This window comes from Balearica regulorum, chromosome 1, assembly GCF_011004875.1.
Source record: "Balearica regulorum gibbericeps isolate bBalReg1 chromosome 1, bBalReg1.pri, whole genome shotgun sequence".
NCBI lineage: Eukaryota > Metazoa > Chordata > Aves > Gruiformes > Gruidae > Balearica > Balearica regulorum.
Genome location: NC_046184.1, coordinates 58,752,142 through 58,775,744, shown reverse-complemented (window position 1 = coordinate 58,775,744; position 23,603 = coordinate 58,752,142). Strand labels below are relative to the sequence as shown.

Sequence of the window (23,603 nt, the reverse complement as noted above, 5' to 3'; positions counted from 1 at the left end):
AGTGTTAGACCGTCACTGCCGGCGAGCGGCGGTGTGGGACCGGTCGGGCCCCACGGCGGGGCCGGGCCGGGCCGGGTCGAGCGCCCCTCCCGGGCGGCGGCCGCTGGCGTCACAACAGGGCCCGGGCGGGGGCCCGCCCCGGCCTGGTGCGCGGGTCACGTGAGCGGCAGCGGCGGCGTCAGCTGATCGCGGCGCGGCGGCGATGGACTTTCTGCTGGGGAACCCCTTCAGCTCCCCCGTGGGGCAGCGCATCGGTGAGTCTCGCGCCCCCGCGCCCCTCCCCGCTCGCTCGCCCGCCCTCCCCCGCGCCCCCGGGGGCGCTCGCCCGCCCGCCCGCCGGCAGGACCCCTTCCTCCGGGAAGCGACGGCCCCCGCCTCCGTGGCGGGACGGATAGGGCGTCGACCAATGGGGGGAAGAACTCCGCTCTGACTGATGGGTGTTGCGGACCAATAGGGGACGCGTAGCTCGAGGCGGTGCCGCCGGTGGTCGCGCCAGCCAATCCGGGCGCGAGGGGGTCTTGAGGTGGCGACGCGAAGTTTCCTCACTTAAAGGGGCCGCAGGCAGGTGGTCCTAGCCACGCCCCCCGGTAGAGCTGAGGTCCGTGATTGGCTCGGGGCCATTCCCGCCCGCACCTCTTTGGGGGCTTCGTGGGAGGGGCGGGGTCCTACCGGCGGCGGGGGGGAAAGAGCACAGCGGGAGTTGCTGATTGGCTGGGCTCCAGCCACAGCGGCCTATTGCATTCTGGGCGGGAAGGGGCTATGCTCCCTCTGAGGTGACAAGGGGTCCGGGGGCTGCCGGGGAACCGGGCCTTTGGGTTGGCCGGGCCCTGGGGAGTTGCGGCTCATCTAGTCAGGTCAGTGCTCCCTGCCTGAAGGACGAGCACCCTGTGCGCCCTGTGGGTGGCTGTCTGCCCTGAACTTCCCAGCACAGAGGCCTGGGACAAGCAGGGCTGTGCCTTGTCCCCCCCACTCCCCACACCACAGGCCTTCTCACAGGGCTGAGTACTAGCTCCGGCAGTGAAACCAATGGCAGGAACGTAGAGTCCATTCTGTGACCTTGCAGGCTTGCGGACACGCAGTCTCTGTTGGTCCCTGTGCTCAGGTCAACTAGATGAACACAAGAGAAGGACGTAATCTGAGAAAGTGGAGCAAAGATATGGTACAGTTAGAACAACACCATCAACAGCTACGCTAATTTCAAAACAGATGCAGTTCTTAAAATACTTAGAATAAAAATTCTTTTCTTCCCATGTGTATTGTCTAAGTGCCTTCAAATTGTGCTTGAAGGTTGATGTTGCCCATTTAAATTCTGCAGCTTGTACAAGGGCCATGTGTAAGTTTATGCACTTGCTCAGTCTTGCTTTTTGTCACTTGTGCAGATCTTTGTTCTTTGCTGTGAACATCTAGTTCTTGATTCAGTAGTGTTTGGTTTGCTTGCATGGGTGAATAGGCTGCTGTGGCTGGGGTGGAAAGGGAGCAAGCAGCTGCTTTAGGTAATACTTTTATAAGCGCTGCTTACTTTAGAGGCTGCCCAAAGCACTGTTGGAATGATGTGAGTCGGGAGCACTGCCATGTGCCACTCTAGTGTTGGGTGAGACAGCTGAGATGCACTACTGCAAGGTGGGGGAAGGATCACCAGGGAAGGTGTTCTGTAACAAAAACCTCGAGATGATCTTTGGAGTCTCCCCAGATGAATGGCACATGTTTCATCACATTTTCCAGGAGAAGCCATCTCCTGCCCTTTCCATAATGAATGTTCTTTGATTCCCTCAGTGAGTGTATCATCAGATACGTTTTTGTGTGTGGGTAGAGGCGATTAGAAGTTATCTTTAGATGTCACAGATCACTTCTTGCCCTCCAGATCTTGTGATCAGTATAGTAGCCAGATTGTAAGTGGGTTCCCTCTGTGCTTTGCTTTGATTAAAGCAGGGATTTTCAAGCAACAAACCAACAGCAAAGAAGGGGAAAAAAGTATTTCAAGAGTGTTGTCAAACAGGAATTTAGAGTCCTTAATACCAGAGGTGTGACAGTAGAGAGAGCTTAATGGCAGGGGCTGATTTGGGTTATGAGAGTCCAAAGGGGTGGAGGAATTGCAGCACATAAGAAAGGACCTCAATGTGGAGGACTTGAAAGGGCTGGTGGCTGAAAATATGAGTGTTTTCTCCTTTTGAACATTGCCTATCAACATCCTGAGCACATGGATAAATGCTATCTTCCCTGTTTAATTTGAGATGCGAACATGACTTAACTCAAACTTGTTCGGTAAGTCCGTGGCAGCTACACATTGAACCCATGAGCCTGATCACCAAACCTGCCTAGCACTGCTGCTTTGGGCTGTCTGCAGAAAGCTAATATTTGTAAATTACTTGAGCAAAGTCATGTATGCCTGATACAACTTATAAAGTCTAAAATAGCTTCAGGTGAAGGCTATCGAATGAAAAAAAAATCCTCTGTGGCACACTGCAGCAACATTCTCAAATTCCTTAATTAATTTTCATCTAGTTAAGTCCCGTTTATTTTGCTGACAAGGAAACCAATGCTCAGATAATCTCTGTGATCTGTCACAGAATGAGTCAGTTGCAGAGGAGTCGGTTTTCTGGCTTCTTACTCCCAGTCCTGAGATTTAGTAATAAATGTTGCCTCTGTCTTGTTTTTGGACCATGATGTCTCTTTCCAAGATGAATACAGACTTGTTTGTTTGGTTTTTTTTATATTTGTTTTTTGTTGTGTGTGTTTGTTGCTTGGGGTTTTTTTAAAACACAGTACTTCTGACCAATGAGAAAATTTCCAAGGAATGCTGAAGCATCTTAGTTTGGATTCCCCCTCCCCCAAAAAAGGGAAATCCACTGCACCTCCATCTAGGAGCTAAAAGAAACTTCAAAATGGGAAATCTAATTTCAAGGAGGTGCTCTCAGTGAGAGAATGGAGAGGAAACCACCAGTGCTCTCTCCTGACCCTGGAAATCTGGAATAACTAGTAATTATAGCAATACTGAAAGGGACAGAGATGGGTTATTTCAGTGAGTGAGGGCGGGCGAAGGACGGAAGTAATGGTGTAGCTTGGAGACAAAGAGGATTTTTTATGGCTGGGGGTTGGTTGAAGCATGAGAACCAGGAAAAGTTGAGACTGTAAAGAGGGAGCAGGTAAGAGAGGCCTGTGGGTGAGGAAGAGGGACAGATACCACACAATATGCCTGAAAAATCCCCACAGCCATTTGGATCCCACCTTGCAGGTGTCCCTGCACCCCTCTGGGAGCTGGGACGTTGGGAGCTGGTGGGCAGCAGATACCAGCTGTTGAAGGCAGACAGGCCTGTGCGGGTAGTGCTTCTCAACAAGGCATTGCCTTGTCTTCTGTGCCCACTGTCTGGAGGAGAAGGGGCAAAAGCAGCAGGTGAAGAGATGTTTGATCCTTAAGAGTTTGAACTGATTCACAGCAAAGGAGCAGGAGGAGGAGTTCAGAGACCCAAATACAGCACTGTGTCAGCACAAGTCTGTGTCCATCCTTGAATTAGGTTTGGAGCCATATTTCTGTCCTCTCTAGAAAGTGAGTTATCCCCACCATCTTTGGAGGAGCAATACAGCTGAACAGTGGAGTCCTGCCTGAGCTGGTGCTGAAGTTTCCTCACAGGAAGCAAAAGCATGAGGCTTAGCAAGGAGGCTGCACAGGATGCTGACTGGGGCCAGGGGGGTCGTGCATTGAAGGGAGGTTGGGAGAAATTTTGGACTGTTGCATTGCTTTCTGCTGGAACAAAATGTCGGTGCCCTCAAACACCTGTTGAAATGAGTGAAAAGGTGCTTGATGCTTTGCTGAGGAATTTAAAGCCAGCAAGACGGAGCATTGTAGGGAATGCTGGTGAAAGGCTTGACTTGGAGGAGGGGCACAGAGTCTCTGACGAGCTGTGGCAGAGCCATGTCACAGACGAAGGGTTTCTGAATGGTGCCTGGCTGGTTAGGAGTGCTTCAGATCTGTGACAGGGAGCAAAGGGCTGGGTGGGATCACCAGCCCTGGGGTGGGCTCTCCCCTGCCACAAGGGTAAAGACAATAAACTTGAAGCAAAGCCACGGAATTCACTCATGACATGAAGCAGCACGCAGTTCCATTGTGTCAGTTATGCTGCACTCAGAATAGTTTCTTATCTGATGATTCCAGATAACTTTTATAACCTAGTTGCAGTCAGCAGGAGCGTATCAAATGCCAGGCAGCAAAAGAGTCAATGCTCTGGTTCAACCCGTACCACAGTCCTCAGCCGTTCTGGGTCAATCCAAGCAATTTGTGAGGCAGCAGACCGGAATCAGACAAACCCCAACGCTGACACGCCCGGGGAGCTGGACTGGCTGCCAAAACAATGCGGCTTTGAAGCGGCCCCGTGAAGGGCCTCCTGTATATTCAACAGCCAGTTGGTTTCGGGCTTGGAGGGAGAGAGCGTTCATATGCTTGCCGATAACCTCCGCCGGGGGCGGGTAGGGGGGAATTCTCCGTGGCAGATCAGGCTTGGCTCGTTAGCACGCAGAAGTAGAAGCTGCCTGATGAGCCCAGCCAGGCAGAGCACCGGGCGGGCAGCCGTGCCCTGCCTCCTGTGCTCACTGTTTTTAGGCAGTTGTTGATGTCCCTAGCCGTCCTGGGCTCAGATTTCGTGAGGTGCAGACAGCTCATGTGCTAATTACGGCTCATGAAACGGGGCCAGCCACCCTGATCCTGCATGTGACTAATGAATAGACTTTGTTTTCTTCCCTTCTGCAGGCTTTAGTAAAAGGGTAAAGTTCAGGATTTCAGAGAAAACTCCAATATATCTTACTAGGCTTGGGCAGTCCCTTAGTGCTTGGAAGCAAGCAAGGGGAATTAAAAGGGCATTAGGTCTAGCTCTCCCAAGGCCAGCTAGGCCAGGTCTTAATCTGTACTGGTTAAATTCAAGTGCTTTGTCCTTGGACATGTCTCGTGGTCACATTCCTGTTTTCCATATGCCCTAATACTGCTCTTCCAGCTTTGTATTTTTTGAGCCTATGTTGCATTTATGGCAGGTTTGCTGCTTTCCTGCAGCTCTTAGTTGACCAGCACGTGAACAGGGGTGATGGTAGCAGGATGACCCCACACGTTACAGGGGTAATGGCAGGGCAGTGTTTGTCACTTCTGAAGACGCCCCATTTCCCCATAAGTGGCCAGCCAGGTGAAGGAGCACGCACAGTTTGTTTGCAGTCCTGTCTGAAAAGCAAACCTGCTGCCTGACCTTGGCAGGACTGGTGCATTTGGAGGAAAATGGTTGGTGGTGGGGAGCAGGTTAAAGAGTGCCACCAAACATAGGGAAGTGAGGGAAGGGTATTTGCAGACTCAGTTCATGTTTGTGTACAGTGAAAATGAGGATGACTAGGGTTGGGGAGACTTGAACAGCAAGGACTTGATGGTTCAAGGCAGTTTTGTTTCATCCTTGGTTTCTTCTGTAGCTCAGAGCTTCCTAGCAGCCTCAGTGCTGTTCCTCAGTTGTGGCTTTTTTCCTTCCATGTGCAGTGTTTTTCTTCAGGGGTGAGAAGAGTGGATGTGGACTTCCTTTCAGTAGAGCAACCCCTGTGTGATTGAATTGTGTGCTTCATTGCCAGAGGCAGCAAACACTACAGAGAAACTTCTGGCTAGGCTGGGGTTCAAACCACAGTGTGTCACGAGCAGGGGGTGCTGGAGGAGAGCACAAGTGAAAGATGACTTTGTGAACATGTGTGCCAAATCCATCAGACTGACCAGAGCTGCAATCTGCCTGCCAGCAAGACTGACTGTGTGGTGTCCCAGAGCAGGAGGGAGCTGAGTCCTGATCCCAAAGAAGCCCTGACAGAAAACATTTTCCCCTGTGTACTACCACAGCTTCACCCATTCATTGGTATATGCCTTGGTGCACTGGACATGCTCCCCTGTAGTCCACTGTCTTGGTTATATTCTCTGTCACATCACCCAGAGCAATGCTATTATTTCCTGTGCCTCACTGAGGAAGCTTAGATCTGCAAGAGACCAGGATTCCTATGTAAAATTAATACTCAAAGTGACAAAAGTTTATCTGAATCAAGGGACCTTCAGGGTATCATAGGAGCAGCCAGACCTTCAGAAAGGCTGAAGAGCATCAAGACCGTTCTGCCGCTCTCCTTCCCTTGTTTGCCCTCTTGCACTTGGCTGTGGCCACAATGCAATCAGCGTAATCACAGTGTGAACAATACATTCTGCAGTCAACAGAAAAGGTGGTGGCTGGATTGCGATAAGATGCGGATAGGTAGCTTCACGCTGTGGTGTGTAATCTGTGGGACACGTGTGTAAAAGGCTGCATTGCAGAACGCTGTGAACAGCTCTCTGCTGGACCCTTAAAACCGGGATATCTCAAAATGTGATGGATGTGCTTACCCAGGCAGGAGTTAAAAAATCTTCTTTTTCCTGTGTTATGCCCTTATCCCATTACCACTTCGTGAATGGGCATTTCATTTCACTCGCACAGAGGGACTGTTAGCTGCTGGGTCAAAACCAGGAAAAGGCAGCTCTGCATGGGGAGGCCCTCTCCAAAGGGGTAGAGGACCCACAGCAGCGAGGACCAACTCCAGATTTCACAGGGATAACAGTTTTGAAAATGCAGGCACTACCTTGTTGGGTCTAAGCCCTCCTGAAGAGCACCTCATAGGTACTAAACCGGTCTGGCTAGTTTTAATTCTCTTGCCCCAGTGCTAAGTCAGGTGTTTTATAGGATAGGAGAGCTGTGAAGGATGTTCCCTCCCTCTGCTTGCCATCTGCTGCTTCTCTGTGTTTCGCCGTAGTCTGGAGAGTGCCTGGGTCCTACCTGTCCCGCTGGCGGTTCTTTTTCCCCCCGCCACACTGGTGGTGTCCCTGAAGGCATCCGTCAGCTCGGCTGGGCCCCAGACATGGCTGATTATAGGGTGGAGACACTGGTGCATTCAGTAATAACTGCTCATTTCCCAAATCTCTGCCTCAAATAACATCAAGGCTAACTGAGGAATCCTAATTAAAGGGGACACAGTCAAAGTTGAAACAATATTGCTTCCACTTCAGCCTGCAGTCCACTTCTGTCCATACTCCCCACAGGCCAGAAGTTTAGGGTAGAAGTGTAAACATTAAAGGAGAGACCTGCTTTGGCTGTTTATGTTTGCTTGTTTGTTCTTGTAGGGCCCATGTAAAAAGAAGAGAGTTGATTCTTTTGTCTCCTTAATTTGGTGCAAACTGTGTGAGAGCCATTGGTATTAGATCCCTGTCAGTGTGAGCAGACCAAACTCACTGTTTCTGGCCCTGCAGCAGCAAAGCAAACAAGCCCCCTTTTCTCCAGCTGCGGAGCTGAAGTCATGCTGAACCCCCTCCCTTCATGATGTATAGAACACCAGAGATCACATAGTGTATGTTTGTGCGTTGGTAGCATGAGTCACATGGCCAAAGTTGAGCACCCACTTGTCCCATTGCCGGCCAGCCATGTGCTTTGTGGTGCTGACACCTAGTGGGGAGCACTTGGTGACCCGGACTTTGCAGATGGCTTCACCTCCTTACATGTTGTGGTGGAAGCCAGGGAGAAGGTGGCTAGGCTCTGGGGTGTCCTGACTGTGTCTTGGTTTCTGTTTTCCAGAGAGAGCTACCGATGGGTCCCTGCGGAGCGAGGACTGGGCTCTCAACATGGAGATCTGCGACATCATTAACGAGACTGAAGAAGGGTAAGGGAGCTGGCGAGGGTACAGGTCCCAGCACATTCTGTAACACTACATCCCTAGTCTGCAGCAGTAGCATGCACTGGTGGAGGTAATAAGCTAGGCTTCCCAACAGTCCCTTCAACAAGACTCTGCTAGGAGATGTAGAGACACAGCAAAGCTGTCAGAGTATCTGTTATATGCTTCCCTGTAATCTTCGTGAGCACTGGGAGCCATTCTAACAGGCCTTCAGGGTCCCCAGAGAACCCTCGATTCAAGCCAGGCTGCCTCCCATCTCCCAAAGGCATATTTGTAATTCTTCCACTCTGGTTTATTCCTCCTTCATACCCCTCTCTTTCTCTCCTCTGGGAATGTAAAAATCTGCAGGCTGCTGACTGAGGAGAGAGGAAAATCACAGGCTGCAATTAAGTCCTCTGATTGTACAACTCCTGCTGGGGTTCATTTCTCAGGTATTTTCATGTGTGGTCATTCAGATATGCACCAAGTGGGTGGGGGAGCCCTTGTCTCCCTCTCCTTGCGGGGAGATGTTCAGAAATCTGCCAGACTTGTTAACTTAGGACCTGGGGATTTTCCTGTGAATTTAAGGGACTGCTTCTTCTCACAGTGGAGATGCCAAGAGCAGCATGTAAAAAAGAAGGTGCTACATGGAATAAAAAATGTAGGTTTCACTCCTGCTGTCCCACCCCATAGTGATGATGGCAGAGGTAAGCCCAGTTTTCAGCTTCACAGTTGTATGAAAACAAAGTCAAACATCTCTACTCACAGATCTGTGACCACTTCTTTTCCATGCTATCCCCATGGTGCAAATACACCTGTCTCTGCCCACAATTCTCAGTCCTGAGCTGTGGCCACTTGGTGTTTCAGTTGTGGGTACCTGATAACGCAGCTGTACCCTCCTGGCATGGCAGGCTCTCCCATTGCCCTGCTAATGCCATTGCAGCCATGCTGCCCCGTGGGCCAATCCACTCCTGCCCTCCTCATTGCCTCGATGTCTCCACCCCACTCTTCTCCAGCCCTGCTGCTCTTCCAGCCCAGCCTCTCTTCCTGTGCTCTGCCAGAGCATGTTGGTTCATTTGTGCCCTCTCACAAGACCACAGTGGGCCGAGACTGCAGTGCTTCTCCCCTCTGAAAATGGTTAAGGAGAATCTGCTGTGCTGCTGTCTTGCCCACCTGCAATATAGGCAAGATTTTGCCACTGCATCTCCCCTGCTGTTTTTTAGCCTCCTTTCCTCCAGGGAAATGTTGAACAGTTTCTCTCTGAGCAACACAGAGGATTGCTGCAACTTGCTCTCTCCTTTCTGTTTCTAACTTACGCAAAGCTTTTTTGTGATCTCCTCCTTTTCAGTCTCTATGCCATGGGATTTTGTTCTACCCTGAAGTAGTGCATTTCTAGCATTTGTTGTGTCCTATACACCCTGGATTGTTGCAGACATCAGCACAGAGGCCTCCAGTTTTAGTAACAGCACTCATTAGCAGGGCCTTGGTCTTCTTAGAGAACCGCGGGCAAAAGCTGCTTTACCCGTAATTGTTTCAAGCTGCCCTGAAAACATCGTGGGGAAGGTCATCTGCTCAGTATGAGGAATCCAGAGCCAGTGGCTGTTTTGCTTTGCCTTTCTGTAGGTGGGTCTCAACCTTCTGATGATCTTTCTTTATCTGATTTCTCCCGCAGGCCAAAAGATGCCTTCCGAGCCATTAAGAAGAGAATTGTGGGGAATAAGAACTTCCATGAAGTTATGCTGGCTTTGACGGTGAGTGGTCAGGGCTCTTTCTCAGCTCTGTGATACCTTGCTATAAAAGCTGAGTCCTTGATGGAAAAGACATGGGCACCTGAAGCCAACAGGGTGGACACACATAGACAGAAAAGGCTATAGCTAATGCTTCATTGCCTTTGAAGGTCCTGGAGACATGCGTCAAAAACTGCGGCCATCGCTTCCATGTCCTTGTGTCCAGCCAGGACTTTGTAGAAGGTGTCCTGGTGAGAACAATCCTGCCGAAGAACAATCCACCTGCCATAGTGCATGACAAGGTGCTGACCCTCATCCAGGTGAGCCAAGAAGCGTGAGCACCTGCGCCAGTTCAGAGAGTGTTTGTCTTTAGGTGTTTGTACAGAAGACTACTGTAAATGATGATGGGCTGTACTCTCTCCTTCTCCCCAGTCCTGGGCGGATGCCTTCCGCAGCTCACCAGACTTGACTGGTGTCGTCGCTGTCTATGAAGACCTGAGACGGAAGGGCCTGGAGTTCCCCATGACTGATCTGGACATGCTGTCACCCATCCACACACCACAGAGGGTACAGGAGCACTGCTGAAGAGAAGGGTGTTGGGCAGCTGCCATTCTGGTGCTATGAGGCGTCTTCAGGAGCTCTGGCTTGCATTTAGAGGGCTTTTGGGGAGTGCGAAGCTCCAAGACAGCCTCTTTGCTGAAAGAGCTATTGGAAGCAGATGGGGAGTTGCCATCAACATTCTTCTCCTCATTTTAACTGTCCTGTCAGCTGTGAGTGTCTAACATCTCCTTCTCTCTGTCACGTTTCCCACCTCTGTCTGTAGACTGTGTATGGCTCTGACTCCCAGTCTGGACAGAATTCACCTGCAGTCAACTCCCCTCAGCAGATAGACTCCATCCTCCACCCTGTTACCCTGCCCACCGGGAGAGGCACATCCAGCGACGCACCCATCACACCCACACCAGAGCAGGTGAGTTGGACACGGGTCCCCGTGGTGCTGCTGACTCTCCCTGCGTTTGGGGGCTGTTTCACAAACACTGTTCTGGGACTGCTGTCCTGCTCCTTCTCCAGCCTCTGTCCTCAAGGAGCCATTCCTTTAAAGCATAGTCCCTCGAGAGCTCCCCAGAGCTTCATTGTGGTCACAGTGATGAGCTGGGATAACACAGACACGGAGTGGTTATGTTTCCCTAAGACAGGGCTGCTTGCAGGTAGAGGAAATATCTCCCAGCTAGAGGGAAGTGGGAAACTGAGACACAGAGGTTTTGAGTGAGGTCTTGGTAGTGCAGTACAGCAAAAGCTGGCTCAGCAGATGCCCCCTTATCATCTTTGTTTATCTTGCCTCACTGCTGACTTTATATGAATCAACTCTGTCTGGCTACGTGGTTTCCAAAGGCCAGGGCTTCTCACTTGTTTCCCCATCCTCTTTTCTCCTTCCTCACCCTGACTTCATATGACATCATGTTCAGCACCAAACTTCCAGCTGTTGGTAGGTTGCATCCCCTTGCAGAACAGACAGTAGAAACTCTTCTCAAGAGGCTCCTTAGCAGCTTGTGAAACCACAGGGATAAAGCTTCAGCTGCACACTTAGCTGAGGCTCACCTTTTGAATGGGAATTCATTTTTTCCACCTCTCACACCGCTTTGGAAATGAAATTATTTGAGTGGCTGCCACACAGGAGCTGCTAGCTGGGGACAGATTTGAATCATATCAGCAGCCTGTGCTGGCTATTAAAAATCAAGGCTCGGCTAGTGGCCAAAGATCCCAGGTGAGGGCCTGGCATCTGTTACCAGCAAATGAACTTGATGGTAAGTAATGGCACTTCCTTCTGCTAGGAGCTCCTGAGAGCTAAACTGAGTGGTGACAAATGAGCTCCCCAGTGGCCATTCCCTTCGGCTCTGTAAGCATGCACACACATGCGGTGCACTGCAGTTCAGAGCCTCCTCAGCTATCTCCCCAGTCTTCTCAGGAGGAGCTGTCACTTCCCCTCCCTTTTGCAGATTGGGAAGCTGCGCAGTGAGCTGGAAGTGGTGAATGGGAACATGAAGGTCATGTCGGAGATGTTGACAGAGCTGGTGCCATCCCAGGCCGAGCCTTCTGACCTGGAGCTGCTGCAAGTAAGGAACATTAGCGGGGCGGAGTGCTGTCACAGCAGCTCAGTGTAGCAATGACTTGATGTACTAGGCCATGACGCATGCCAGGCGTGGGGAACAATTGCACTGGACAGTTTAGAGTGGGCCTTATCCGGGGAGCAATGGGATAAGGAAGACACAGGGAAGGTGGAGCTTCAACGGCCAAGGGAAGTTGCATTATTGAGGGTGGAATCATCTCACATGGGGACCTGTAGTCCCCAAGGACGTTTCTTCCTGGATGATGTGTTACACAAGAGATGCACAATTATTGTCTGTAAAGCTCAGACTAAATTTAGCTCTCATACCAATATCTATTGCCCATCAACCCTTGCTGATAGACCCCAGTAGGCTCTGGGGTCTGTCTGTCATGGTCAGACTTCCAAATCTGTGAGTGCTCAGCCTTAGCCTGACCTTTGTGGTAACTTCCCCTTGCTGTGAACAGGAGCTGAATCGGACATGCAGAGCCATGCAGCAGCGTGTGCTGGAGCTGATTCCCCGTGTCCTCCATGAGCAACTCACCGAGGAGCTACTCCTCATCAATGACAACCTCAACAATGTGTTTCTGCGCCATGAAAGGTACCCCTCTCCTCCCTTCTCTACCCTGCTCTTCCACAAGAGTTTACTGCCCCTTGAAGGCCTTCTATCCCACCCTTTTGATCTGCCCATGAGTATAATACTCAAGATGTATCATCCTGTATCATCCATCGTTGAGAACAAAGAGAGTTCTCAGCTTTTGCTGATTTATTTCTGTCCCTTCGAAGCTGCTGTGTAAGTTACTGATGGAACATAAAGATATCCCTGTGGCATAACCCAGAAGAGGAAGAAGGAAACCACATGGAAAGAGCTGGTTTTCTAGCTCTGAGGCAGATAGGGACAGAAAGACTTGCCCAGGTGGGCTGAGCACCCCCTTTCTTTTCTTCCATTTCTTCGAACCCATCTCATAAGCTAGGATGAAGTCTGGAGAATTTAGTCTCTGTGTCTGTACGGAGAGCTGAGTTTGAACCATTGTGGTTAGAAGTAGCTCTGGAGGATCCTCACACCACCTCTCAGGAGACATGAACTCTGTGGGCCTTGTTGTGGTGTCTTCAGTCTTGAGGGGTAATTAGCCCTGAGCCATAGTCCCTTTTTCCTAGTATATAGGAAAGGGCAGACTGTGCCAAAACTTACAAGAAATCTCTTGGACTGTGGGTGAATAAGCACATACTGCTGAAATGCATCCTGTCATCCTTCTTGCAGGTTTGAGCGTCTTCGGACAGGACAGCCTGTTAAGGTAACTCGGAGCCACTGCCCCTCTGTGCAGCTCAGTTTGCATCCTGCAGGCCCTGTGGTGTCCTGTAGAGTTGGAGAGAGATTTAGCCAGCCCCACTTAGAAGCTGTAGGCTTTGCTCTCCCAGCTCAGGTGCACCAGGCCATGCTGGTGTGCAGGACACTCCAGTTCCCACTGCTAGCCTCTCCCTCCCTGCCAGTGGGACCCTTCCTCTCACCCAAAGAGCAAGGGCAGACCAGCAGCAGTTACAGTTTTCCAGTATTGAATGCTGAGAGGACCAATTCCCATATGAGCACTACCCTGTCCTCTGAACCAGCATGTACTCTACTTACTAGCATCCGGCAGAGCTGGGAGGCCGGCTACCAAGGCATATTCTGCTCTGGAACACTATTCCCAGCCAGTTCTCTGATTGCTGTGCCCCTTCTCACAAGCTATCTTTCCATGGGTACAGAAGGGCTTCCCTCTCCAGTGTTAATGAGCTAGGATTGGTGGGGTCAGGGTGTCCGAGCTTCAGAAACACTCCACCATCTTTCTTTTTTTCTCCAAAGGCACCAAACGAGGCAGAGAACAGTTTGATTGACCTGGGACCCAGTACTCCTGCAGTGAGAGAGCCTGAAGTCACCAACAACCTCTCCTCTCAGCTGGCTGGAATGAGTACGTTGCCATACAGTGTTCCCCTCAGTCCTTCTCCTGTGCTGCTCTGGGAATCCTTTCATGCCCTTGAATCACCTCCCAAAATTATTTAGCCACATTCATAAAGTAACCTAGAGAAATAGGGTGTATTGTCAACTAATAAATTCAATAAGAACCCTGTATACGCCCCAGGGCACACAATCATATGTCTCTGTATCCACACCTCACATTGTACAGGAGGTGGACATGACTTAAGGAGGACCTCAGCATTAGGCTGTGGCTAAGGACCAGGCCTTCCAGCAGGGCAGGGGAGAAGGTTGCTCCCCCTCTGATGCCTAGCAGCAGTGTAGCTGCCTCTCTTGCTGTTTGGTGTCAGGCTGACCACTGAGGTCTGCGAGAAGAAAAGCTACTGAGCTGTGCTGCAAAGGCAGCCATGAGCATCTTGGGCTTAGGACCCAGGATTTGACAAGTTGTCTACTCGGAAAGCCTGAAAGATCCTGAGGGGTCTTCAGGACATAACAACAGCCTACATAGCACTGCCTGAAGCTCTTGTTCGCTGTGAGCACATTCAGTACAGCTTGGATGCATCTACAGAAAATTGGCAAGACTGTTTTAACAGACAAGCTAGTTGAGATATTTTTCAAGTCAGGGTTTTTCAGATGATGCCTGAGTCATGAAAATCCACTGATTTGTCTCAGAGGTGCTTGCCCAGAAGCACAGGTTATCCACTTCCATAGGTTATGGAGCAATTCCCTCTGAGTTGTCCTAAATGGTCAGGAACATCTAGCTTCAGCATCAGTGCAGTAAATTTATACTGCTGCTGCCTGAGACTGAGCTAAAAATATCTGCTGGGCAGGCAAAGAAACCGCTTCTGTCACTTCACCCATGACACTGAACACCCACATACACTACAGCTGAGGGACAGGATAGATGAGTGGCCCTAGAGCAGCTTAGCCTGTTCTGATGCTAGCTTTCCACCTACCACCTCCAAGCCCATGGCCCTCTGTTTACTGCTCTATGCTGCCTGCTCACCTTCCTCTCTCCTCCACAGACCTGGGCTCAAGTAGCGTGAGCGCGGGGCTGCGCTCCCTCGACACCTCTGGCAAGCTGGAAGAAGAGTTTGACATGTTTGCCCTGACCCGTGGCAGCTCGCTGGCTGAGCAGCGCAGAGAGTGAGTATAGCAGCCCACTCTGTCCTGTCCTGCCTTCTTGCAAGGGGCGGGGGGGACAACTCAGGGCAACTGGGGCTGTGTCCCCAACCCGTAGCAGTTCCTAGGAGACAGTAGGATGCAATAGAAATGCACTCTTCTGACACACAGTGTTTGTAGGATGATCTCTCTGTTCCCAGTCCTCTTTCCTGCTGCCGTCGTCTCCCCTTCACAGTGTCCTCCTGGGCACGGGGAGAAGGAAGTGTTGTTCTCTGTGTGTGGGACTGCAGTGCCGCATGTGCTGGGGAGACTCAGTGTCTGGAGATGAAGGTGTGGAGTGGGACTGGCTGAGTTTTCTTGTCTGTCTCTGAACTCGTGCCGTGACTGGGGTGATGTTGCATTTGGGAATTGCTGAATATCGATGCAGCCTAGTGGACAAGAGTATTGAACTGGAGTGCAGGAAGTACACAGTCAGTTGTGGTTTGCAAGACAGGGCACTGCTCTGTGCCTCAGTTTCCTTCTTGGTAAATAGGACTGATGTTTCTTCCTCCATAGTGTGTTCGAGACCTCCTAGTGTAAAGCACTAAGAGTTGGGTCTCCATAGTACTGGCTGAACTGAAGAGGTGTCTTCTCTACTACAAAGAGTGGATTTCTGAATCCTTGTTCTGGGAGGAGCTGACAAGAGCTGTGCTGACTGGATCCCTTTGGCTGATCTCACACTGTTTTGCCTGTCAGAGTCATCCACTGCTCTCCATCGATTACCAAGCAGTAGAGCCTACAGGCTCACGGCTGCCTTCAGGAGGCAGGAGGCTGCCTTCAGGACCTGTCCTCCTGATTTCCATCCACTGGAGTGCCTTGTTCTGCAGCTGGGCAGTAGCAAGTTAAGGTCTCTTAAGGATGTCTCCTTTTGTTCCTCTGCATCAGACTCCTTCTGGTAAAAGTGGTGGGGAAACTTGTGGCCTACACACAACTTCATGTGTTTTGTCCATGGGTTTCCCCACCACTTTTACTGCAGGGCGTGCTGCCTGAGGACAGAGACAGTCCAGGACAAAAGCAGTGGTGCCACAGCACCCAGTCTGGGGCTGAAATCTGAGCCACTGGTATGTGCTCAGTGCTGGAGGCTGAGGGAGATCTGGGCAGGGCTGGAATCGTATCCTATCCCCTGTGGTACAATCCTTAACAGACTGAGGCTTGTGATCTCTGCATAAGTAACGAGACATCTTCTATTTATTCCTCACTGCCCTCCATCTGCCTGCACTTGCACTCGTGCCACATAGCTTCTACTCTCACTGGCTCAGACTTCGCATTTCACTCACCAGCTTCAGCTCTCAGCGTCTCCCTCTGTCTGAACAGACTCATTGCCCTGCTGCTAACGGACGGGACGTGCTGGCAGGAGACACAGGCAGGGCCTCTCGGGTTTGTTCCTGACGCCCCCATGCTTCATGTGTGTCTCGGCGAAGCAGTGCTTGAAACACCTCAAGCCTTTCCTGCCGTTCTTCCTCATCAGTGGCATGATAGCAGCGTTGTACTTCATCCTTGATGCCATTGTCCACAGCGGCCCCTTCACTGATGACCACTTCTTCGAGAAGTTTGAGCGCCGGTGGCCCAAGCCCCTGGCTCCCAACAAAAACAGCTCCACTTGATGGTCTGCTGGATCTGCAAAAAAGTGCCTGCAAACAGCTGGAGAGGAGACTTGTGGAGAGTTTCTGGGAGAGGTTTCATTCTCCCGGCATGGACGGACTGTTTTCCCCACTCTGCATGGCTCAAATGGTGACGTGTGGCATTAGCATGTGTGGTAGCAGCCTAGAGGGGACATAGAAATGGGATGAGGGAAATTATGGCGGGGATGTGTCTGTGTGTAGAAAGAGGTTGCTGTAACGGTGCATTTGGAGACCTTGAAGCAACACTATGCTCTTCTGATCATCCAGTCTCACTGGTTTAGTGGTTGGACTTGGTAGTGCTAGGTTAACAGTTGGGCTTGATGATCTTAAAGGTCTTTTCCAACCAAAACGACTCTATGATTCTATTCTGTAGACCAGTGAGTCTCTGCCATCATCAGTTCTTGAGTGGTATTAGTTAAAGAGATGTTTTTGAGCCATGTTTGTGTCTGTGAAGGTAGGTGAGTGTGTAGGGGCTTGTTGCTCGAATCTTTTCTAAAGTAGTTGTAATCTTCTGGTCAGTCCATGTTAGTTATCTCTCTTCTGTAGTCAGCCCCAGAGAAGATGAGTATCATGGTTGATGCACCTAGCTCTGTAAGTCGATGGTTTACTCTGTTGCATGGTTGTGTCCATGTGATGCCTTGTCATCTTCCTGTCGTGTGGCAGGGCTGTCCTGTGGTATCCCACAGTGATGTTGCAGCAAGTAGATTAGTCTGTTTGTGATGGGCTACACCTGTAGTAGGGATTTTGCACACCTTTCTAGCAGCTCTTGGGAGCAGAATGATGAAAGATGAAAAGTTGTGCAGTCAGAAGCCTTGAATATATGTTTACGAGTTCCTGCTCTTCACTCTCAGGCATCTCATCAGCCTGTGTGTTATCTAACTTCATGCTTTCAGGGTAAAGTACGAAGATCCCCAAGCCTCCAAAGGACTCGCTGGTGCCCTGGATGCCCGGCAGCAGAACACAGGAACAGTAAGTGGCCACAGAGCTTTTGTAGTGCATCACCAGGAGTGAGAGTATCCTCCTTGCTCACCAATGCAATAAATGTACTGTCTGTTTGTCAAAAATCAAGTGTTTAACATGACTGATGATAACTCCCAGTCTCTGCCAACCTGCATTTCCTACCTGGACTCTATACGTCATTCTTTAAACCCCAGAGGTGGGGAACTATGGAAAGTCTGGGGTTGACTCAGTCAGTAACACGATAGCCTCCTTATATCTGCAGGGAAATTTCCATCTGGAAATGTATGTTTTATTCCTCTTCAGCAGGTTCCCAAGTCTAGTTGCCTTCTCTCTCCCATCAGAGAAGTAGGCCACCGGTATACTAGTGTGTTCTTTCCCTCACCCTAAACCCACTGTCTCCCCTCTCCCTCACCCTCTGCGATAGCAGCTTTCAGTGCAGACTCTCTCTCTACCAGGGGGAGTCTGGTGCCTCCAATGATGGAGCCCAACTAACTAAGTGGATGATGCGGCAAGGAATGGTGAGATCATGGAGCACCAGCAGGGAGGAAGGAGGCTGAGGCTGCTGAACTAGAGGTGGCGCTGGCACAGCACGTGAGGATGCACAGCAGACATCAGCAGAGACTGCAAACTGAAATGGAGCAACCCTGGTCTGGTCCAGTAGTGGAGAACAGGGTTGGGAAGGAAGCAGGCAGAGTGTCAGCCCTTCCTCAAGTAAACATGTCTATAGGAAAAAATCCTAGGAGCTCTGACGCAAAGAGAGCACGTGCCACTCTTTGAGCTAGAGGATGGCCTGTTTTGGGGTAGGCGTCTGGGACAGAGGCACTAGCTGGTGCCATAAGGAAGGCTGCTGCCATTCATTCCCCTGCAGCCTCTCCTGTTCAACATGAGCTGCCTCATTTGTAGGAAAACACATTCCAGCTTTTACACAGTTCCAGGCCTCATCCTCTAGCTAAAGAGTTTGAGCCTTCAGGCTGTTGAATTTGGTCTTTGGCAGCAGGAATTCCTGCAATTGCATCCTCTCAGGCACACTGAGGCTTTGATGCACTGTCAGGTCTGAAGCTTGTTAGCCTGTCTTCCTGAAATGGGCACTGCCCAGACTGATGTCTGCTCTAGGAAGTTTCCCTACATGCTGTCCAGTTGGCTTGAATGCACTTCTGCCCCCAAAGAGTTCCTCTCTGGGTAGACAAAGCCAGTTGGCTTTGAAACTTCCCCAGTCTCACACATCCTCTTCCATCCCCATTCATCCATCTGCCAGCTTTGGTAACTATCTGCACTTGCTCCCTGGTTTGGGGAAATCTACCTGTCCTTGGTAAAAAGGCATTGCTCTTTTTCTTGGTCGTGCTGTTTTCCTGAGAGCAAGGGAGCTATATGTATTAGGAGACTAATAAATAAGTTCCCACAAATACTCTCTTGCACTTCTGCTTGTAGAGCCTCTAGCAAGGGCTGCTCCTTGCTTGGCTTTGTTCAGGAGCTTGTGACTGGAGAAAAGGATCTGGGGTTTTGAATCAGACTTGGTTTCCTTCAAGGTTATCTCTCTTCACTAGGAAGGTATCTCTTTGCTGCTTAAATTGGCCAGGGACATGAAGTCTTCTGAGCTAGCCTTGTCCCTGCTGGAAGTAAAATTTAATTATAGAGGACCTTCTCTTTGATCTGTCTGTTTCTGTAGTTTGGTGTGATGTCACATCCTGCTGTGCTCCGTGATCCTACCAGGGAATCACTTTTTGACAGGTGTCTTTCCCCCTTAATGTGGTGCCAAACGTGGCACATCCAGTATCTTCAGCATTGCAGACTTTGACATCAGACTGTCACTGGTTTGTAGAAGGGAGGAGGTTTGGAGAAAAGCACGTCTCTTGTTCTCTGGCTGCCTACCACAAGCAGCCAACTTCCACCTAGTGAGTCCTCACCAGAGCAGAAAGCCTGGTCCAGTACTAATACCCCGAAGCCAACCACCAAACCCCAGGTGCTTTTAATGGCATGTATGCTGGAAACTGCGTGTCTGGGTGTGGATGGGGCAGAGGAGGCAGGTGAGTGGTGGCATTGGTAGCTGGGAGAGCTTTGCAGTCGCACTAGCTGGATTTGGAAGGTCCTGAGCTGACTGAATGGTGGAGGGAGAGGGTTAGATTTTGGGTTGGGCTTTCTTTTTGCAGAGTGGGTTTCCTGGAACATCCTCTCTTTTCTTGACCTCATCGCTCTCTTTCCTTCTGTCCCAGATGCCGGTTCCCCAAGCCAATTTCATGGAAGACATAGAAAAGTGGCTCTCCACTGATGTGGTAAGTGAGGGGCTGCTTTTTTGGAGCCAGCAGTCCTGCCAGACTTGTCTGCAAGGCTGGATTTTAGGCAGTGTACAACAGTGCTAAATGTGTGGCAACAGGCTGCCCAGAGGGAGCAGGGGAGGAAAAGCCAAGGACACAGGGTTTGGGATACCTCACCAGTATAATTAGTCTTCTGGGAGGTATAGCTAATGAACTGAGGCTCAGGGCCTGTCTAACATGTCTGTACTGTGGAAGTGAGGGGAGCACTATCCTGTCTCCCTCCATGCAGACAAAGAATCACATCTGTGGAGGTGCCTTTGTCTACCTTGCTTCTAACCGTGCCATTTCTCCTCCTTCCCTAGGGAGAGTCAGAGGATGCAAAAGGTGTCACTAGCGAAGGTAAGACTTGCCAGCCAACCCCTTTCTCAGCTGTTCCTGGCAGCACCTTGGCTTTTCCACAAACCTCCCTCCTGCTAATGCTCTGCTCTTCTCTTGCCCCAGAGTTTGACAAGTTTCTGGAAGAGCGAGCAAAAGTTGCAGACCGGCTACCCACTTTGTCCAGCTCCTCAGCAGGGACGTCCATCTCCCCTCCTGCTGCCAGCCATCATCAGAAGCAAGCAAAGGAAGATGATGCTATGTTTGCCTTGTGAATGCTAAGGACTGGTGTGCTGTGGAGCAAGAGGCTGTGTGTGCTGTTTTGCTTGCCTCTGACCAGGGGCCAGCAGGGGAAGGACTCTGTCCCCTTCCTCCACTCTCTTCCTGTTTTCCCTTTGAGTTATTTTTATTTTTAAGCTGCTTTCAGATTTCAGATAATCTTTGTTGTGTTTAGGGATGCCATACAATAGACTTGTGAAGGGGGTTTTTAAAGCTGCTAGAGAACATGGGAGTTCAGTGGGCTTTTTTTTTTTTTGGTACAATGTGGGCAAAGTAGAAGCTCCCCATCCTCCTCTCCAGTGAGGTAGTCCGAGATCTTGCCCAAGAAACAGAAGAGGTTGCAGTCTGCTGCTGAAACCATTCTTGCCTGCCTCTTTCCTTGCCCCATCCCTAGAATGGATCTCCAGCCTTCTGCCTGCCACCGTTAGACTGGAAAGCGTGGGGATGCAAAGCGTTCCAGGTGGCAGAGGAGGAACACTAATGGTAGATGGACCCTGTTCCTCTAGTCTCTCTTGCACAAGTGCTTGTGGTATGCAACACCTTGCCACTCACAACCCCTTCTCTTCCTCTTCATTTCTTCCCCCTCCCCATCAGTTTATCTAGAATCCTGCCCACAGCCCGAATGTTTCCGTTGCATGACAGCCAGTTACCAAAGCCCTTGGCTGCACACAGGGCTTGAGCTGCGACCAGTACCCCAGGCTGAAGGGGCAGTCTGCTATGGGGTAGGATGTGCCTTTGGCAAACTCTTTGCAGTTAATTTAATTCTCCCATTATTATACCTTTCTGCCCTCTCTCCCCGATGCAATCCCACCTCCCTCTCTCACTTCCACTGATGCCATCCACTGCATCGTGCCGCGGTGTGGGGAGTCTCTCTGAGCTTCTGATCAGGCCAATGCTAGAGACTCCTCAGGGCAGCTGTGTGTGCTGGGGGCAAAGAGCTGTGTTCCCTAAAGCAGGAGGCCCTTACGTAGGCACCGCTATGCCAGCGAGAACATGCTGTTGCTGGGGTAGCTTGTTCAGCTGGTGAGCACAGAGGTGAAGCAACACATCAGTCATCTCGTGTCAGCAAAGCAGCCCCGCAGCAGCCAGCAACTCCTTTGCACATGGGGGGGGAAAAACCCTTCTGAGCAAACCGCACACGCTGCCCAATTGTAAAAGGCGGCCAGGGAGGAGGGTGCCAAGCCTGGGGCTCCTGCTCGTGGGATTTCTTGTTGAGCATGGGAGAGTTGCCTTTTTTTATTGCACATTAAAGGAGCAAAATCTTGAGCCTCCCTTGAAGACATGTGTGTGCTGTCAGTGCTGGTGTGGGGAGGTGAGGACCCTGTGGGGGAGAAGAGGGATGCAACTGTACAGCCACATTTGCTCTCCATGAAAAGGCAAGGGCACTGTGGTGCTGGGATGAGGCATGGCATGGGGGCTGAGGGTGCTGTGAGCAGAGGCAGGTGCTCGCTGCTTTTTAGCACAGTCTCCTGGGGAGGTGACCACAGCCCATCTCAAAATAGCAAGAGGGCGAGCTACCTCCTCTCCTTTCCCCCTCTGCCGTGTGACCAGATCCGAATACCTACTTTGGAGCCTATAAATCACTTAAAGACATGCAAGAAATACAGTTGCTACAAAAGGGCTCTCTGGTATCCACAGGCTGTCCTCAGTTGTCCCCATGCCACCCCCTGGTGTCCAGCTGAGTGGGAGCTGGGGGAAGGAGGCTGAACAGATTGGAAGTGTCATCTGAGCCCTAGACTTGTAGGGAAGGAGTTAAATCAGCTGAAGTTACCCAAACCTCAGCACCTCCCTCTCCCCGTGCCTGCACTGCAGTCTCAGCTGTACCAAGCTCAGGCAGAGAGACCTGAGGATAAGAGCTCTGAGCAAAGCTGGTCTGCAGCTGGTGGCAGCGGGGCTGGAAAAAGCAGGGTGCTGGGTTTCCTCCTCTATAAACACTTGTGGGATGGGAGGAGGCTTTGTGTCTTCAGCTTTCCAAGACAAACAGCACATACTGTCCTTGGACAGGTTGTCCCTTGGAAAAATGAATTGCCATTTCCAATTCCATTGTATTCTCAATGCCTCTGGGAGGAACTGGGGGAGCCCCTCCTCTTTCTGAACCAGGTGATATTATATATTTAATATAACACTCTGAGCAGCAGTCCTCAAAACAGGGTGTGCATGCTATCTCCTGGAGGTGGGATGAGCCCACGAGTGGCTCTGCTGGAGGTTGCCTGAAGCTAAACAGTCGTGGCTTCATCTCTGAGCTACTCTCCCTCCCGCAGCCAGTTCTGCAGCAGGACTTCACCGTGCCACAGGACCCCATGCTCCTCACCTAAGAAGGGCTCAGGTGGAACGACGCGTGCAAAGCACTTTCTCTCTGAAGAGCGCAGCCCAAGAGCTGCGGGTTTCTGCCTTACCAACTGCATGAGGGTTTCATGTGGCAAAGACAGGTAAACGCTGCGGAGTGACACAGCTGCAAACCTCTATCACAAGTCCATTTTTACCACACTCACAGATTCCTGAAATACTTTTTAATCTCCAAAGCATCCTTGTCCCAGCAGATGCTAGAAGAGAAACCTGGGTGGAGAGGCTGGATTTGCCCACGCAACGCTGGCTCTGGCCTCTGCTGTCACCCCTGCAGCAATCCAAGAGCCCAACTCAGCTCCCTGGAGAGCACCTCCCCTCCACCCCACCCAGAGCACGCAGAGCTTGCAACAAAGGCTCTGTGCTGGGAGCGTGGCCCGCAGGAGGACACTCGAAGTCAAGGGACCATAAGGGACCATGAGTTATGGGCCAGCGCAGCATCCCTCCAGTGCTGCAGACCTGCAAGAGCAGGTCCCTCCTGCGAGACAGGATGCTGAGCTGAGATGCGAGGGTGTGAGAGCCCCTGCAGCTTTTCTCCTGCGAGTCTCAACAGAAAAACAGAACAAGGAGGAAAGGCAACAGGGGCAAATGCTGAGCTTCTCCTGGAGCACCTGCAGGAGAGGAAGCAAGGGGCCTGATGCCCAAACCCTCTTGCCAGTGCCTGCATGTGGGCTGCCTGGCTCTGCCGGGGAGGGAGGGCTTCTGGTGCCCAGTCAGCATTTGCGAAGGACACCAGCCTGTTCACACCGGTGATGGTTTGAACACTGGTTCATGCCTCAGCAAGCACTTAAAGCTCTCGATGCCTCCATCTGCCTTGGTGCGTTGCCTGCGGCTTCCCCTGAAAGAGAAACGAAGCCATCCCCAAATGTATACCCCGAGCATGGGGAGTTCAAGCTCCTCTTTGCTGCCCCTGGGATGCCCTGAGCCCACCTCAGGTAAGGACCTCTTCTCCACCCTCACCTTGTTTTCTTTCTCCCCAGAGAGCCAGCACAGGAGCTGGCAAAGCCAAGAGGGCACCGTCCCCGAGGAAGACTTGAGCACAGGGCAATTGGCTCACCGCTATTTTCGTTGCGGGCTGAACAGGTGGGAATGGTTTTTGGTGGCTGCCAAGTGGGGTCAGTTTGAAGCAATGACCAACAGGTGAAAATTCAGAATGCT

General features: G+C 51.1%; 1 protein-coding gene across 2 annotated transcripts; it reads left to right on the top strand.

Annotated features, from left to right (window-relative positions):
• The first annotated feature begins 80 nt into the window (after nucleotides 1-80).
• Nucleotides 81-21,380, top strand: TOM1 (target of myb1 membrane trafficking protein). 2 transcript variants are annotated; one of them, XM_075753768.1, is made up of 15 exons: nucleotides 81-254; nucleotides 7,596-7,680; nucleotides 9,344-9,422; nucleotides 9,569-9,718; nucleotides 9,831-9,965; nucleotides 10,222-10,368; nucleotides 11,396-11,512; nucleotides 11,970-12,103; nucleotides 12,764-12,797; nucleotides 13,343-13,448; nucleotides 14,479-14,599; nucleotides 17,130-17,205; nucleotides 19,407-19,466; nucleotides 19,811-19,847; nucleotides 19,950-21,380. In XM_075753768.1, exons 1-15 carry the CDS (start codon nucleotides 203-205, stop codon nucleotides 20,096-20,098), a joined length of 1,482 nt encoding a protein of 493 aa, XP_075609883.1. In that variant the 5' UTR covers nucleotides 81-202; the 3' UTR covers nucleotides 20,099-21,380. The 2 variants fall into 2 exon arrangements, with proteins under 2 accessions (XP_075609883.1, XP_075609894.1); XM_075753779.1 differs by lacking the exon at nucleotides 81-254 and adding an exon at nucleotides 817-854.
• Nucleotides 21,381-23,603: the final 2,223 nt, after the last annotated feature.

What these genes read in the sequence shown, in the direction of transcription:
- TOM1 (XM_075753768.1), top strand. Translation starts at nt 203, where the DNA reads ATGGACTTTCTGCTGGGGAACCCCTTCAGCTCCCCCGTGGGGCAGCGC. An exon ending in AAGTTATGCTGGCTTTGACG is followed by an intron (nt 9,423 to 9,568) that starts GTGAGTGGTCAG and finishes TTGCCTTTGAAG; the next exon opens with GTCCTGGAGACATGCGTCAA. An exon ending in CTGGCTGAGCAGCGCAGAGA is followed by an intron (nt 14,600 to 17,129) that starts GTGAGTATAGCA and finishes TCATGCTTTCAG; the next exon opens with GGTAAAGTACGAAGATCCCC.